Below are 18,991 nucleotides of genomic sequence, written 5' to 3'. Positions count from 1 at the left end.
TTTTCTGTTTCAGTTTTTGGTCATTTTTTTCATTCTTTTAATTTTCATTTATTATTAATGATTTGGAGTATATTTTCACATGTTAATTGATAGTACATAATTCTTCTTTTGAAAACTGTTTATTTACTATCATCACATTTAAGAATAGCTCTGGTCATATATAGTGATATTGATCAGACTTTTATTAGCAATATTTGATGCAAAAAACTTTTTTGCCACTTAACATTTCTCTTCTTATCCTGTCTATATTGATTTTTGTTTGTAAAAATGCTTTTTTAGTTTTTTGTTATTTTTAGTTATTTATGTTCACCTCTGTTATTTATGATCCCCTCTAGTTTGGTTAAAATTTCTCCTCCTAAGCATAGTTGTGAAATGTACCTACTTCTGCTCTCTCATTTTTTTATGTTGTAACTTTTAATATTCATTGTGTATCCACTGCCTGTGCAATATTTATCAAAATTACAGTCAACTGTATCTGTATGGGACTTTTTGTCTATTATCATTTCAGTGAAAGTATATTTTTAAGTGCAATAAAGGATGTGTTATAAATCACAATACTATTAGTAGGACTGAGTTGTTATCAAAGTTCTAGTTAAACAATCTGGGCACATCTTATTAGACCCTAATGTTCAGGTCCAATCTGAACCTTTCTTTTAGAGCAAAGGCCAATATCTAGCTCTCTTTCTATACATGTGAATGAGAATCAGTATGATTTTTAAAAATATATATCACTATTAGGGACAGATAGGTGATGCAAGTAGATAGTAAGCTGAACTTAGAGTTAGGAAGAGTCATTTTCCTGAGTTCAGATCCGACTCCACACAGTTAGTTAGTAGCAGGATGATCCTAAGCAAGACACTTTATGCTGTTTGCCTCAGTTTTCTATCTGTAAATTGAACTAGAAAAGGAAACAGCAAATTACTCAAATATTTTTGCAAAGAAAATCCTAAATGGGATCACAAAGAGTTGGACATGATTGAAACAACTCAAAAACAACAAAATCACATGATGATCTGTGATTATACATATGTTACATGGTAAATTACTATAATAGTACTTGCTTTAAGAATATACTTTGAGGATCTGAAAATTTGTCAGAATGGTCATTCTCTCCACTGATGTATATTACAACTCCTCTATGACCCAACAGTTAGTCTTTTAAGAGTCAGTACAGCCAGAAAATTCTTCACCCTGCAGTGATAGGCTACTTTTATCTTAATTAGGTTGGTTCTTGGCCAAAAGACATACAGTCCTTTAAGAAGGGTCACAAGAGTGTCATTTGTTAGTCTTTCCAATTTTGCCGCAAAGCCTGGAAAAAGTTCATTACTTAAATTGTCTTTGGCTTTGCACCACTGACAATGGTAAAAAATTAATGGTGGCAAAGGAAAGCCAAAGAATCTATATGATTTGTAATACTTAATGTCCTCTAGAAAAGAAGTTTTTAATCTTTTTCATATTATGGTCCTTTCAGACAGACTGACGAAGCCTATGATCCCTTTTCAGAATAATGTGTTTAAATACATAAAATAAAATACATAGGCTTACAAAGGAAGATGAAGTTATCAAAATATTTTAAAGAAAACCAGTTCATTCATCAAATTAAGAACATCTAATATAGAATCATGAATTGGGGGAGGGAAGTTATAAAGCAAAGAAGGAAAAAAAGCATTTATTAAGTGCCTATTATGTAAGAGGGACTATACTAAGTCTTCTCCAAATATCACTGATTCACTCAACAAACCTATAAGGTAGCCAGTATTATTATCCCCACTTTTTACCTGAGGAATTACGGTAAATAGAGATTAAGAGATTGGCTCAGGGTCTCACAATTACAAAATGTCCAAAGCGACATTTTAACTCAAGTCTTCCTGACATTAGTTCCAGCACTCTATCCATTGTACCATGTGGATGATTAAACTGAAAAAATCAGAAAGTACAAGAATTCCAAAAAACCCTTTTAAAATACAAGATTGCAGTGAGATACTTACATCACCCTCCAAATTGAGCTTGCACAAAATTTCGTGAACTGTAGACATCTTGAAAGAAGCTGGGGGAACAAAAAAAAAAAAAGGACACAAGGACTTTATGAAGATGCTCTTTTTAATGCACAAGTACATCAGGATATTTTTGCTTGAATAAATTGTCATTTTTGCAACTAAGTATTTTCATTTTCAGCTGCCTTTGGTCTGAGAAGACACTCAAGCTCACTATCTCTTTTGCCCTTCTTCTCATTCAGTGCCCATCCCCTCATTGGCCAAAGTCCAACTCATTTATAAAAGTGCTTTAAGGTTTTACAAAGTGCTTTTGCAAGCATTATCTTATTGAATCCTTTAGATACAAACCCCACCACATACCATTAGTGAACAAAGAAGTAAAAAAAAAAAAATCTTCTAAATCTAATCTTAGCCCAATAAAATCAACCACAAGGCTGACAAGAATTATGAATCTTTAAAAAAAAAAAAGCCTCATCATTCTTTATTTCAAAAATCCAAGTTCCAACTTTTATTCTGAAGAAAGGACTAATCTATTGTCATCTGCCATTTTTCCAATTTAGACAATGAGAACCAAATAATTATTTATGAAAAATTTAATTTTGAATTTCACTACTAAAAATATTATCATACCTGACATTTATAAAGAGCTTCAAAATTACAAAATGCTTCACATACATATTCCACTTTAAAACTCACAATAACCTTGTGGAGTCATGTTCTATTATCCTTCTTACTTACAGAGACCCATAAAGATTAAAACTCATAACTCACAGCAGTTCAATGCTATATTCCTAGCTCCACATCTAAAACTCTACTCATACAGCTATATTGCTCCTCGCTGATAAAGTTCTTTCTTTTTTTAAAAAAGTTAGGATCTAAGAAGTCACTTACTTTTCTGCATTCATTATTTATTATAAGCATACTTTTTTAAAAATGCAAACTTCAAAATTCCATCTGTAAGAAATCTGCAGATGTAAGCCAACAGTTATTTGCTAAAACTAAGAATCTGGCTCCTCATAAAAAGTAATGATGCAGTTTTCCAATAAATGATTTGTTCTATGCTTCCAAATGTAATAAACATGGATGTGACTCCAAACCAAGAACACTTAACTCATAGTGATTTTCCTTCGAAACAATTACTGTCCTCAATCAAAGAAGTGAACAAACTATTCATGAACACAATAGTCCATAGCTTTTCCTAGTATTTAAAAAATTCCTTTGTGGTTGCTAGAAATCCAAAACTCAACCAGCCCCCATGAAACACTGAAAGCTGGTACCATTAATAACCAAATTCCTTATGTTGAGACATAAAATGGCTGGAATTCAAGCCAGCTGCTCATAATTAGTTAATGCTCTTACTTGGGCTGCATGCAGCATTAAAGACTGAAGTTTGGCTAACCCAGTCTTATAATCATAATGTTCTAGGGAACAACATATGCTACAAGCCCCTACCACTAAGGGACATACAATTAGCAGTAAATTTTATCTGATCCCTAGCAATAAGAGTTCATTCAGTCCATACTCCCAACAAAGGCCAAATGGAACAGAATCATGCTCTTTGATGGAGAACTGAAATGTGGCATGGCATTTTTGTTGCTACAGAGCCCATCTGCAGTCCCACAGAAACCTCCTTGCTTTCTCTAAACCCCCTTTGTTCAGCAAAATCCTGCCCCAACAAATGAAATGCTCTGTTCTACTCAGTAGTGTGCTTTAGTCTGCTAATAAAATGGTGCCATGAATTACAAAACTGGAGGAGTATTTGGGAAAGTCACCCCTGTTATGTTCTAACAAAATACTGAGCAAATTCCAGGTACAATCTAGGGAGGAGGGAGAGAGAAAGGGAGATAAGATAACAGGATGACTCATTTCTCACAAATAATGCTTCTCTGGAAAAGTTTAATCCTGGACTTTTTTTTCTGGCTTACATCTGTCATTCAACTAAAGCTGATGGAATTGTTGCAAACACAGATGAGTTTCAAAGAACCCAAAGCAATTTTCTCCCAAGCCTTTCAAACCCTAGACCCAGTTTGAACTTTAAGTCAGTTCTATTATACAGAAATCTGGAGTAAGGCTAAGGTATAGAAAAGTGATGCAAGGTTGTGTTACAGAAAGCCTCTATAGTCTGAGAAACCTAAATAAGATGACAAAGGACTAGTCTAGAATATCTAAGAACAGTGATATTATCCTACAACTGATTCAGTCTCTTCTGAAATTTTCAGAGTTAAGTATAACTAAGCTATTGGATGGATTTCCCAGTACATCTAGACCCTAAGAACTCCCCCATCTCTCTATGAGCCTGATCTATCTTTGCAAACAAATTTAGATTATTCTCCACAATTGGAGGATAACAATGGGACAAATCTACCCTCTTAACTTTCCAGTTCATGATATGCTTACTCCCTGCTGCAAACAAAGGGAGAGCTCGTACTAAGAGAGAGCTAAACTGCAAAATGAGATCTCTCCTTACAAATATGCATGTACTGAATAAAGTTTACTCATTTGTGAAATCATATATTGCAGAATCAATTCTGATGCATCTGATGTAACTGTTCAAAAGGAGAGTTTTTCTTTCAAGCTAAAAAGAAAAGATAGAGAGATTTTCAAGTCCTGACACAGGTATTGTAGACAAATGTTTCAACATGTAACACATTTTAATACCAAAGAAACAATTAAATGCTTTGAGTGTACTCATACACTTTTTCCCTCCAAAGTTACATCTTATGAAAAGGGGGTAGACTACACAGAGAAGGAAAATTAAATTCTTTGGGCTTTACTCAAGGAATCTAGAGTTAAATCAGACCTCAGAGTTCAACTTTATCCAAACCCCCCATTTCACAGAAATGAAACAGATCTTCTCCAAAGTCACATGCAATTGGAACAAAGTCAAGATGTTCTTGGAATTCTGACCCTAAATTTAATATTTTTTTCACTACACCATATTGTTTTCTTGCATTCTGAGCCTTAATATAGGCTATTGTGCCTTCTTTCTTCTATTTATACACTCTACCAAGCTACACCAGATTAATCTTGCTAAAGCACTCCACTAAACTTTTCAATCCTCTGTGCAAAGTAACTTGACCAACTCACCATTGTATAAAAAAAAAAAAAAACCCACAAACTCTTTATCACCATTACCTTAAAACAAAAAGCAACCTCTTTTACTTTGCATTCAAACTCCCTACAAACGGTCTCAAAATTATCTTTCCAGTTATATCTTCCATTACTTCCTAACTGAAATCTATGTTTCCATCAGGCTGGTCTACCAGCTACTTCTCAAGCACAACTTGAGCCACCACTCGGGACATTCCTGCTCCCAAGGACCCCCTTCTCGGCTCATCTCCCTCTTCTCCACCCCTCAGCCCCCATCTGTCAGATTTTCATCTACTTTCATAGGTTCCCTGATATTACTATCTTCCAGAAAGACTTCTCTGGACACCCTGAGCTTCTGAAAAATCTCTCCAACAACTTCTACAACACTTCATTCATACTACTCAAAGACAAATTAGCGTGTGATACCTTGGTCAGTAGTCATTCTTGTATATGTCTTATCTCTCCTACTCAACTGCAAACTCTTCAGAATAAGGAAAATTCATTGATTTTTGTATACCCTGTAATTGGCTACTACATACCAACACATTAGACACATTCATATTCCTGAATAAACTATTAATATATTTGTACTTTCATTAACAAATGCTTCTAAAGATTTTAAAAATTGCTTGCCATTTAGGTGAGGGAGTGGGGGGAGGGGAAAATCTGAAACACAAGGCTATGCAAGGATCAATGTTGAAAAATTATCCTACATATGTTTTGAAAATAAAAAGATTTTTTTTTAAATAAAGATTTAAAAAACATGCTTCTCATCCTCACCGTGGTATGCTGATACAGCACTACACTTGGAGTCAGAAAGACCTCACTCCAAGTATGGCAATTAATTAATACAATTAATACCTGTGTGATCCTGGGCAAGTCACTTAAGCATTATCTGCCTTAAACTTTTCATCTGTAAAATGGGGGCAGTTTGGGGCATATACTTTCCAGGGTTGTAGTGAGCATAAATTGATATAATATTTGTAAAGCATTTTGCAATCATTATATAAATGTTTTGACTGTGAAATATTAAATATTGATTGAATTACATGCAAAATAGTAAAAAAAAAATCCTATGCGGAACAGCTGAACAAATTGTGGTGTATTAATATAATGGAACATTATTGTATTATAAAAAATAGTGAGCAGAATGATTTCAGAAAAACCTGGAAAGATTAAAATGAACTAATGCAGAGTGAAATAAGCAGAACCAGGACACTGTACACAATAACAGCAATATTATATGATGAACAACTGTGAATAACTTAGCAATTCTCAGCAATACAATGATCCAAGACAATCCCAAAGGGCTCATGACAAAAAAAAAAAATGTTCTTTGTTCCCAGAGAAAGAACACCTAACTACAGACCAAAAGCATATTATTTTCCACTTTCTTTTTATGTTGCTGTTTGAGTTTTGTTCCACAAAATGACTGATATAGAAATAGGTTTTGCATGATTAACACATGTATAACCTCTTAGGGAGAAGGAGGGGAAAAAGGATAGAATTTGAAACTCAAAACTTAAAAAGAAAAAAAATGTTAAAATTGTTTTTACATGAAGGTTGAGGAAAATAAAAAGTTATTTTAAAAGAACACATATTGGAGCTAGAGTAGGACATTATTTCTATCACTCTGGAAACCTAGGGAAGTTATTTAATTTCCCTGGGTCTCAGTTTCCTCATCTTATGTAAAAGAGAGGTTTGGTCTAGATAGTCCCTCAAGTCTCACCCAGATCTAAATATATGATCCTAGAAAACAAAAGACCATCTTTAAGATGCTTAAAATTAGAGGAGAAATTCGGGGTGAATATCATATTTAAATGTGGGAAAGGGGGAAATCTCCAAAAATAGTGTTTTCTGTGCATTCACATGAACCATTAAGAGTAAGGGTTAACTCATTTTCATCTTAGAAATAAAACAGGATCTTCCCCTCTGCATCCCATCAAATCTATTAGTGTTACAAAGCCATTGTATGTATAACTAATTAGTTGCCAGAGGAAAGAGTGAGCTTTCCTGCTTATGCTACTTGTAAAAATGTTAGTTTAATGTTGTATATTTGATTGATGTGAATATGTCCATATGCCAGCATCCTTCCAACAAAAGAGAAAAACAAACTGAATCAGCCTGCAAGAATAGAGAAAGTTAAGAATACAGTCTATCAACCAGTTAACAAGGATTAAATGAAACTTTCTTATGTGCTCATGACACTGTTTGGATCTATGAAAAAGAGCAAGTCACTATATATACAAAAATATTTATAGCAGTTCTCTTATCTGGGCAAAAAATTGGAAAGTGAGGAATGCCCATCAATTGGAGAATAGCTGAATAAACTGTGGTATGTGATTATCATGGAAGATTATTGTTCCATGGGAAATGATGACCATCACACTCTGAGGGGAAAAAACCTGGAAAGTCCTCCATGAACTCAAGCAAAGTGAAATGTTTTGTATACAAAATAATATCAATGTTCTGAGATGACCAGCTGTAAATAACTTTGCTATTCTCAGCTGTACAATAATCCACTACTACTCTGAAGGAAATATGATGAAAAATCTTATCTACAGCCACAGAAGAAACTGTGTCTGATTACAGAATGCAACATATTCATATTTTCTCTTTTTTTTTTATTAGGGTGGGAGATATGTTTTCTTTCACAACATGACTTATGGAAATGTTTTACATAACTTCACATGCAGTTTCTTAATGGGGGCTGGGTATAGGGATAAGAATAAGGGGGAGGAATCTGGAACTCAAATTTTTTAAATATGTAAAAAAAAATTTTAAATGTAACTGAGGAAAATATTAAATAAATAAATTTAAAGTGGGGAGGGGGGAAGAGCAGATCTCTCACATCAAGGTAATTTAACTCAATTTGGGAGGCAAAACTAACACTCAAAACAATTTGAAAACAATTAAAGGCTAACTATAAATGAGAAACAGGGCTAAGATCAACCAGAATCCAGTAGTTAGAGAAGGCTTCATGGAGGAAAGGAAAAATGGGTGGGAGAGAAGGCATAATCTTGAGCAGGGACTTGAAGAGTAAGTAGGATTTGAATTAATGAAAGGGAAGAAGATAATGAAGAGCAGTGGAAAGGACTAAGTCTGTGGAATGAGAAGACTGAATATACAAGAGATAGGAAAGTTGAAGAGAAAAACAGAGTGGAACCAATTACCTTTTTATTTATTTTATTTTACAAATTTAATATGGAGGAAAGCAACAGAGTGTAATAGAAGTTCTGGATTTTGAGTCACAAGACTTGCATGTGGACCTCAGCCAAAATCACTTCTGAGTCTCAGTTTCCTCGATCTATAAAATGGTAATAATACTTGTACTGTCCACTTTCTAAGTTTGTTATGAGGCCTAAATGAGATCATCCATGTTAAGTGTTTGGTAAATCGTAAAAGGTTATCTACATGTTGTACTATTATTTTCTTGAGAAATGTAAACTAACTCAGAAGATTAGACAGGATGAATGAGTCTCCAGTACAGATTACTCACATTCACAAAATTATACAACCATACCTCTAGGGCTAGAAGGGCCTTCTGGTCTACCTGCCTCATTTCACAGATAAGGAAACTCTCTTGCAGAAAGAATGAGTGACTTGCCCCCAGACCACAGTTATCAATTTTAAGAGCAGAAATGACTTTCCAGACCCTCCCTTTTAATATCTAAAAATTAATTGCATAGAAACTGGAAAGAAACTTTTCTTTCAGTATTTCCAAAGCTTCAACCTCACCTAGATTCCTGACTTGCCCCAACTTGCTTAGAAAAGCCATTTCAGCAAATTCATCCTGCTGATAAGCACTCTAACACATTCCAAACTTTAATTCCCAGAAACAGGTTGGTTGGGTTGAGAGCACATAGACTTCACTGTCTTAAAAAAAAAAAAAACCCACTTTGGTTTAGTATAGTCCCTAAGCAACCACACCTATAGAAATCTGGCTTTAACTAAATTCATCATTGAGGTAGGGAAACAAACTAGAGGCCAACATTAATGCAAGCAAGGTAAATGAAGAGTATTTTCTCTGAACTTCAGATATCACTAAGAAACTGTTGTATAGACTCCTAAAATGTAATAATTGAAGGGACCTTGCAGATCATCTAGTCATTTTTTAATTCCCTCATACCTCATGCAGTACTTTACACAGAATGCATAGTAAAAAGTTTGTCAAATTAAATCTAGTCCAATTTAAAGAGAAAGCTGAAATTCAGAAATGTTTGGTACCATGCTCAAAGTCACATCACTATTAAGTTGCAGAGATGCAGAGCTATACCAAGGGTGAGGTTACCAGAACTTTCCTATATGGTGCCAATATTTAATAGGCACAGATAACACCTATATATATATATATATATTCAGCAAGTAGAAACAGCTTAGCTCCTATTTAACCAAAATAATTAGAAAAATGGGAAACTAGGAGATGGTATGCTTCTCCCCAATTCAAATTGGCTACATCTAGGTGGGATATTCCTGCTCCCTCTCCTAGCAGTGGTGTCTCCAACAAAGTTTTGTAATGAGATTTGAGGTCACTCTCCCAATCTTGCCTTGCCTCTTCTAAATGAATTTCTTTTAAAAAGTAAAAAGTTGTTTTAAGGGTGCCCTTTGTGCTACCTGACCAGACAGAAAAATTGCTAGCTTCAACTAGACCAGCTAAGACTTATATCCAGATCTTCTATAAAATAGAGGGTGGGAGAGTTTAAGACTAAACTAAATAATCATCAGCTCTTAATTGGAGGACCCCATGACTTTCTCAATGCAGTGCTTTTTCCACAGAGCTTCAGTTTTCTAGTAATGAATTAACAAGCATTTATTAACCACTTCCTGTTTACACTATATGCTAGGGGAATGAAAATTAATCATTAACAAACTGTTCACAGAGTAAAGACTTCATGAATCTGTTTAGTTTTTGTTTGTGTTTGTTTTTTGCTGAGGCAATTGGGATTAAGCGACTTGCCCAGGGTCACACAGTCAGTATATGTCTTGAGACCAAATTTGAACTCAGGTCCTTCTGACTTCAGGGCTGGTGCTCTATCCACTACCTAGCTTCCCCATCTGTTTTGTTCTTAGAGGAAGAAAGCTATCTAAAGAGACTATAAACATTATCTCAAAGATAATTTAATGATTTTGAGGTTACTGACTTTTTCTAATCCTGGTTCTGATGAGGAATTTGTTTTGTCCCACAATAAAAAGAAAAAGTAATAATAAACAAATCAAAAATTTTCTGGAATGATAGTTTTAACTGATTATTCAAGAAAGAAGAAAAGCCACTATAATAACCAGGTGGGCAAAAGTTGCTGTTTTGTTTTGTTTTAAACTCAAAGGTTAATATTCTGGGAAACAAAAAGCAACACCAGCAATCTATGAATAATGCTGTTTTAGTTAAACAGAGTCTTAGTAGGCACCAAGTACTAACAGAAAGGCTTATTTCTAGAGCAAATGAAAAACATATTGAAAGAGTTCAGTCTAAAGAACAAAACTTGGATTCCTGCCAGCAGTTTCACCCACACCCCCACATTGCACAGTTACACGTGGAATGTTGATGGGGTAACCACAAAACAACGCCATAGCAACCACCATGCCAATCAGCCAGAACAGGATGATGAATTCTATGAGTTTTAACCAATAAAGCTTGGGAGGGGGGAAATTCAGCCTTACTCAGAGCTTTTTGCAAAGTACAGCCTTTTCTACTTAGTTTCACAGTTTTTTGATTAAAGTCCAAGTTAAAGAACTCCAGATGATTCACCAGATGAATATCATATGCATGTATATGAATCTATGTGTACCTCCTTCCCAGAAGTCCAAAACAGTCCTGATCACGTAGAACCAGGCAGACATTTAAAAATAAAATGTCTAATTGACTTGTTCTGTTAAAACTACAGACAAGTTGGAGTCCTTCTTGTTCAATTTCTCAGTTCTCCAGAAAAGATGCTGGGTTAGAGAGGGCGTCCAGGAGAAACCTAACAGGAAACATCTACTTCACTAATTTGGAGGAGTAATGAGTGTTTTCATTTCTGGAAATCATAGTCACTCATGAAAGATATACAGAGCAACTAAATTTTATTAATTTATGGCCATTCACCATATTTTCATGATCATATTACATATAGAAGACTGCTCTACACTAAACTGTTTCTTTAAATAACAATTTGCTGAATGCATTTCTCCAAAAACAAAGAATATAATGTATTTTCCCTATCAGTATAAATTAAGTTAAGAATGTACCATAGTCTTTCAGATTAGGTAGCTTTTGTTGGTTGGCTTTGCTTATTGGTTTTTCTTTTGTTAAATGTGAAAGTTTAATGTGAGGGAATATATCAGAAAATGACTCATTTTTTAATTAAGGAAAAATATTGATTCAAGAAACTAAATAATGAGCAGCTAGTTGGTGTAGTGGATAGAGCACCAGCCCTGAAGTCAGGAGGACTCCATGGTAAAAGCTCTAGACAACAAGCTCCCCCCCCCCAAACCTCAATAAACAGATCCTCTATGGAGAATTTGGGGGGGGGGGTGTTGTAGTTACAAATCCTATAAATTGAAAGCACAAATGGGATGAAATCCATACCTCTATACTGAACTATAGTTCAGTACCAACATAGGCTATCTTTTTCACCTCAAGCAAAAGTTTACAAAGACAAGATCTTCTGTATTCCCTGACACTAAGACTTCCCAAGACACTATTTGAATGGTTTCCAAGGTATTCACAATGATGTTTTGTGCTACACATTCTTTAATGACACCTTCTGCACTAAATAATTGCCCAATTATGTTACAAATATATTTTTCCTCAGTAACAACAAACATATGTATGTTTGAAGCCTTTTATTTGTTATTGCTGAAAGGAATTTGAGGAATAAAAATTTTGGGAACCATTGCGCCATTCCTTTGATCATATAGCCTCAAACATTGCAGAGATTCCATAGCAGTGGTCTAGCTGGTTCTTCAAACACTAGAGGCGATATCTTAACAGCAAATGATTTAAAGTGGCCTTGGGACTTCCTCTGATCAATGATGAAGAGAGTTCTGCTTGGGAGTGGCAAAGGAGGGGAAAAGGATTTGGATTCCAAGAGCCAAAGTACCAGCCACTCCCTTCTTAGCAGCAAAGCCAGGCCACAAATTAGCCAGTGTTAGTACTCTGAGTCAGAGCAGTCTTTTGGAGGCAAAGACTATGGATTATATTTTTAAGGCTTCAAGGAACCTTAGAGATGATCAAATCTAATTCTTTTAGTTTATGGATAAGGAAAAAGAGGCTCAAAGAGATTAAATTTGCCCAATCTGAGGGCAAGTGGTCGCCTAGAGTGCTCTCAGAAGAGAACATAACTCACAAGTCCTGCTACTGTTCACCTCCTGATTTCTCAGCTATGTCTCTCTGTCTCTGTCTCACCCTCTTACCCCGACAGGATGCAAGATTTATACTTCAGAAAAAAAAGATAAATGTCATTGAAAAGAGGGGAATTTTTAGCGAGCATGATTCCTTCTGATGCAGCAGGCCACTGGTACAGGGTGTGGCAACATTCAAGTACCAGGAGAGATGGGGATCCTCGTGCTAAAAGGAGGAACAGTAAGTGAAGACTGAATAAATTCAAACAACTACATCTGAAGATAGGTCAAAGTGCTGGTAACTTTAAAAACAAAAAAACAGGCTACCTGAGATATTTATGTGAAGAATGACCAATTTAAAATGGAAAAACCAGCATAACCACCAGCTCCAACAGTTCAAGTATTGTTGTTTTAATGAGCCATTTATCCCATTTTTGATTGCCGTATTCACTACAACAGTAATAGAAATTTAATTTACAGTTATGTCAGAGCACTAGATGTGGATGTAGTCTGAAAACTTTTTTAGATTCCATATGGAATAAGATGGCCTCTAGGTTCCCTTCCCAGCACAAAAGCTACGATTCTTATTTCCAACAATCTTTGTAATCATCTAAAGCAGGTCTTTAGGATTTATGAGGATTTATGCTTGCTGAATGAAAACCTAGTACTCAATGGATTGGTGCCATTACATCCAACACCGAAGGAAAATCACATAGCCCCTTAAATCAATAGCAATTAGGGAAGAAACGTCTCTCTCTCCTCAGACCTATTTCCAAGGACTATTTAGTAAAAATATCAGTCAGGAAGCAAGGGTCATAACTACAGGAATAAAATCAATCGTGGCTCTAGTATCACAAGGACAGCACATTAACTTTGCATTTCCAATCTATATTTATATTCCTGACCAGTGAGCAATTTTTATTGAGCCTTTATCACAGGTAGGCCTCTTAGGAGAAAGTGATGGATATTACATACGGGCGGGCCTCTGCTTGAAAGAACCTATACTGCCACACCCACTAATGGTGTGGTAAGTGAGTCATCATGGCGCCTTGGAAAAACCGTTTGTCCTGTAGCTGAAGGACTCCTGGTTTGAATTCTGGCTTTTCCAATGAACTTTCTAAGGCTCTTTCCAGTCTAACAATCCACGATTCCACTACTACCATGAGGAAGAAATGGCAAAGTGGAGTCAGTCTCAGAGCTCCTAAAGTCATAAGTGGAGAAAAGAGCAAAAACTATGAACAGTAGGAATGCTTCCTTAAAAAATAAACAAACAAACAAAAAACTTTTTTTTAAGGAACTGGTTGTCTCACAGAATAGATCAGTCTTTGTGATAGTTTCCCATTAAAAAAAATATGACCCACATTGCCTGAATATTTTTACTTCATTTTGTTAACAATGTCTAAAAGTCTACCATTTTTTTTATTAGATAACTATCTGAGATAGTTAAAAGTTATCATTCACACTTTGTGAATTTATACACATGGACCATTTTCTTGCTACTATTTCACTTATATAGCTACACAGATTTTTTAAAAAGGAATTTTTAAAAGGCAGGGAAAAGGGAAGAGAGAAAAATTAACATTTTGAGCTCAGAGTACTTTGGAAAAAGTATGGTCTTAGGGCATCACAAACATAGTGGGGGAAGATAAGGAGAAAGGTACAGGGATAAAGAGAAATGAGAATGGGTAGGATTCACAACTTCCTTGTGAGAGCAGGGAGTACTAAATTTTTGTCTCTGAATAAATATACTTGAATGTTCGTGTGTATGTATATAAATTATATGTAATCAGCACCTAATATGTTGCAGATATTTAAATATTTGCTCAATTGAAATTAATCTCAAGAGGGTAAAGAGAAGATATTAATTATAAATTTTACCTATTTCAAAATTAGGCTTAGGGCTAGGGAAACTCTTCCTTCTTTACTTCATTTGTTGCTACTCTATGCCATCAATTCACACTAGTAACTCTTAAACTACATGTACTTTGGCTACATTGTGACTTCAATGAGTTTGGGGGAACTAGCCTGGGAACCAAACCACAATTCTTAACAATATATCTTACTATAAATTTATTACTATTTCTAAGATAATTTACAACTAAACTTTTTGGCCCAACCCTGTACAAAAACTATGAACTTTTTCATAAATAGAAATTCCATCTCTGGCCCTCTAAGATATCACAATCTATTAGAGAATAAATCAACACATCCCAGGATACTCTTTCATAAAGAAAATGGATAATTTATATGTTAAGGTCTCAGAATATAGGGATGAGGCCCCTTAGAAATGATCTAATACTACTGTCTCACAGATATGGTAACGGGAGGCCAGAAAGTGAAAACACTTGTTCTCCCCTTATCGAAGTAAAAGTCTGAGATAGAATTTAATCGGAGGTTTTTCTGACTCCAAATGTAGCACTCATGCCATTGTACCATGCTGTTGCTGCAGAAAGGTAAGGAGAACAATTATCATCCCCATTTTACAGATGAGGAAACCAACGTTTTGAGGTTTTGTGGTTACTATTGGAATTTAAGTTTACTGCCCTTTCCATTCCATCCAGTCAGCACAGGCACGTTATAAATTCACTTGGGCCTAAATTAATTGGAAGGCCCTGTCTCTGTACTCTCTGAATTCATATACCCACTAAACTATAACTAAGAACTCCTCCTACCCACATCACCCCCATCTGAAACATCCTGTTGGGCCTCAGACAAAATTGGCCCTGTTCCACTGAAAACTGGCCACAGCCCTGCCCACTACACCAATGCTGGGGATGGAGGGGGAGCTCCCGTGAAATTGGTATCCATTGGTAAAAGGTGTTCCCACCCCTCAGACACCGGCGGGGGGGGGGGGGGGGGGAAGAAAAAAAAAAAAGAGTTAAAGGGAAGAAAGAAAAGAAAACACAGGAAAAGAAAAGGACCACTCCCAAGAACAGAAGGCTTTAAACTACTATAGCAATCGATGCCAGCTGTTGGATTTCCCTCATTATGCAGCAATGCAACCAGACTGGCTCTCCCCTGTTACTTCCAGTCTTTTTAATAAATTTTTTTTTTTAAAAAAAAAGAGGGTTGTACAAAGAGAGTTAATAGAACCCTTATTTCAAACCAGTTATTTGACTTAGGAAACATCTGGGCACTTTTTAAATTAATAAATTCGGAAAACCCCACTCGCTAGAAACTTCTTGAAGCGGCTTTGGCCATCTATCCCTGCCACGCCCTTCCCTCCCCTGAATAGATTCTTTCCTCCAGGAATGCAGGGACCCTTCCCTCCCTCCATCCCCGCTCCATGCAGCAGCCTTAAGGTGGGGGTCCAGGACCCCCTCCCACTTGACCTGCGCGTAGTCGAAGAGCTCAGATGGGAAGAGAGCCACACCACTGTCCTCCCCAGAAACCCTGTGTCCCAGGAGCGGCTGGTGCAGGATCAGCCCCTCTTCGGTTGCTCTTTTTCCCTTGTCAGCCCCCTCCTCCCCAAAGCAACTCAGAGCCTCTTTGCACGGGCCTTTTTTTTTCCCTTCAAGAACTTGTCCCTTCCCGCTATAGCCGAGGAACGGGAATAGCGGGAGGTGCGCTCCTTACCTGCGCCAAGCACTGAGAGAGCGGGGAGCTTGTCGGGCTTCAGGCACAGCCGGGACGTCTTGGGTGGGGTTTTTATGCTCTGCCACATCCTCAGTAGGAGTAGAGTCCCCGCCCCACCCCTCCCCGGCCCGCCTCCTTTACCCTCGCCTCTTCTCCCGCTCCCCAGGACCTCCCCTGATTCATAGTGACTCACCCACACACACACACACACCGTGGCAGGAAACATTGTGCAAAACTTAGCTGGCTAAAGGGCGGGGTTCCCCGGGGGTTCGCCGGAGCCCCAACGTTAAAGCGGAGCTCTGACCCCTCCAGCAAATCCTTTCTAGCTATTATTAGACCTCTGGCCCAAACCGTCTTGCTCCTGCTTCTGCTTTTCGAAGATCCACCCTCTGGATTTCTTACCACCTATTGTTCTCTGCTTCTTTAGCCCCTTGGTCGTTCAACCTTACTTCAAGTTTAGGGACTTGAGAAAAGGAGGGGGGGGGGGAGAAAAGGAGAGAGAAGGGGCTGAAAGAATAAGGGGGTGGGAGTGAGGGGCTTGGGTGGAGGACGTGTGTGCGTGCTCGTGATGAATTAGCTGTTCCTCAGCTTTGTAAAAGAGTTTCACGTTTGATGCTATCGATGTTAAAAACAGAAAATGGGGTTGGTTGTTCCAGGAAACATAAATCTCAATTCCCCTGAGCTGAGGCTCCTGGCACCCTTCTTCTATTACTGTCTGCGAATCTATTAGCTTAACCTTAGACAAGGCAGTTCCCAGAAGAAAGCCACAATGCATTAGCAAAATGATCCCAAGAGCTTGCTGCAGTTCCTGGTCCTTGGCATCTCTGCCAGCCCTTTAATATAAAGGAGTGCATGGAGAGGAATCGTTGCAGGCTTGGAGACGTCAGAATTTCACTTTTGGGCAAGCCCTGGCAATATATTGCTGAAGCTCTCAGTCAGAGTTTGAATAGGGTGGGTAATAGAACTGTTCCTGGCTCATAGGAAATAGGAACCTCAAAGCCAAGTTTCCAAACTAGAAGAAACTCCTTTGCTCCAGAGTTATATTCGTCACAATTTCTACTTCTCCGTGAGTTTCTGAGCTCTGTACATATGCAGTGGATTCTGCAAGCAGTTTTTATTCATATACATGCAATATATTCTGGAAGTTTACGACGTCCGGAAGGATCTCTTGATTCTACAGAATTGTGCACAAATTTTGGCCGCTGGTTTAGTCCAATTCCAGTACTGGATTTCTGTTCTCCCTTGTTTTAGCACAGTTTTTATTTCCTGGTCATTAATCTCTACTCCCTTGACTTTGCCCCTATTTCCTTAAATTCCATCTTTCACCATTAGGACTTTGTTTGGACACTGTTCTTACTTGGCAACCAATGAGTAAACAACATTTCTGTTTGGTTTAGCAACCAGTCATTTTTTCAATTTATCTAAAAAGCTTCTGGTAAAATTATTAAAGGTCTTGCTACTGTGTTCCCTATTTGAATGCTTCCCTTTTTCCTTCCTATTTTTCATATTCAAGTCATTCTTCCTTTTCTTCAAAGTGTAGTCTTATATTTTGCCTAGCTCTATCCTTCCTTCTTTATAGATAAGTTGGAACCACATTTTAGAATCACAGAATGTCAGAGTTGAAAAAGATGTTAAAGAAGATCTGATCTAAATCTCATTTTACAAATAGAGACTCTAGGAGCCTGAATAGGCCAATGCAGCTAGTTAATATAAATTGGATTTAGAATTCAGCTCTTCTATCTCTTATCTTTATTTACCATTCTTACTTCTTAGGTCTCTTCCCACATGCCTTTTAATGCCTCAAATATTCTTCACTACCCAGATATCAAAGGTTCCCACTTCTTTAAAAATTTCATATCCTTCCAGAATAACCCATGAGGTTATTGTCTGTCAGAGACTTTAACAGAAAGATATAGATATATAGATAGATAGATAGATATAAAAGAAAACATAAAGGTCACATCTCTGATACTTGAATAGCTTTAATATAATTCCAGGACTATATTTTTTACTCTTAAATTTAGACTGAAAGGCCTTAGGACAGAATCTGTGTTTATGCACCTATTCAAAAAGTAGTTTTGAGATAAGGATTGTCAGTTCTCTGCCAGTAACACTTCCATAAAATAGTATACATGTGATATTTAGTCTCCTTTCTCTGACACAAGGCCTTTTCTAGTCCCTTAGAGTGGTAAAGAATTGTACTTCCAGTTACTCTGGTGATAGGTATCATCAAGAAAATATTTCATTCAAAAGACACAAGTATTGAAATTTCAAAGATTAAAACTTTGCTGTATCTTTTTTTATTAAAGCTTTTTGTTTTCAAAACATATGCATGGATAATTTTTACTATTAACCCTTGCAAAATTGTGTTCCAATTTCCCCTCCCTTTCTCTCACCCCCTCCCCTAGATGGCTAGTAATCCAATATATGTTAAACATGGTAAAAATATATGTTAAATTCAGTATATGCATACATATTTATACAGTTTTTTTGGTGCACAAGAAAAATCAAATCAAAAAAGAAAAAAACGAGAAAGAAAATAAAAAGCAAGCAAATAACAACAAAAAGAATGAAAATGCTATGTTGTGATACACATTCACAGTTTCCACAGTCCTCTCTCTGGGTGCAGATGGCTCTTTTCATTACAAGATCATTGGAACCAGCCTGAATCATCTCATTGTTTAAAAGAGCCAGTCCATCAGAATTGATTATCATATAACCTTGTTATTGCAGTATATAAGGATCTGCTGGTTCTGCTCACTTCACTCATCATCAGTTCATGTAAATCTCTCCAGGTCTCTCTGAAATCACCCTGCTGATCAAAACTCTGATGTATCTATAATGATCCGAACTAGAAGGGATGGGAATATATGGCTTGGCTTTACTGATTGGGAAGTTCCTATTTATATAAGTCATCTCTTGAATTTTCTTTTAACATAGAATCATGAATCTTTGTAAAGGGAAGAGAACTTATCAGTCTTCTCATCTAGTGGTTACCATTTAGTGATTTG

At 36.6% G+C, this 18,991-nt stretch overlaps 1 protein-coding gene across 1 annotated transcript in view; it reads right to left on the bottom strand.

Annotated features, from left to right (window-relative positions):
- ANXA2 (annexin A2) overlaps positions 1 to 16,088 on the bottom strand; it is a 58,220-nt gene extending 42,132 nt beyond the window's left edge. Inside the window, exons 1-2 of the mRNA XM_003755611.4 lie at positions 15,981 to 16,088; positions 1,989 to 2,047 (exon numbers count right to left, since the gene is read on the bottom strand). Coding sequence (XP_003755659.3) covers positions 1,989 to 2,047; positions 15,981 to 16,068 — 147 coding nt within the window. The 5' untranslated portion in view covers positions 16,069 to 16,088. The remainder of the gene's footprint in view (positions 1 to 1,988; positions 2,048 to 15,980) is intronic.
- Between the last annotated feature and the right edge of the window lie 2,903 nt (positions 16,089 to 18,991).

This window comes from Sarcophilus harrisii, chromosome 2, assembly GCF_902635505.1.
Source record: "Sarcophilus harrisii chromosome 2, mSarHar1.11, whole genome shotgun sequence".
In the NCBI taxonomy this organism is placed as follows: Eukaryota; Metazoa; Chordata; class Mammalia; order Dasyuromorphia; family Dasyuridae; genus Sarcophilus; species Sarcophilus harrisii.
This window is presented reverse-complemented; position numbering and strand designations above follow the sequence as displayed.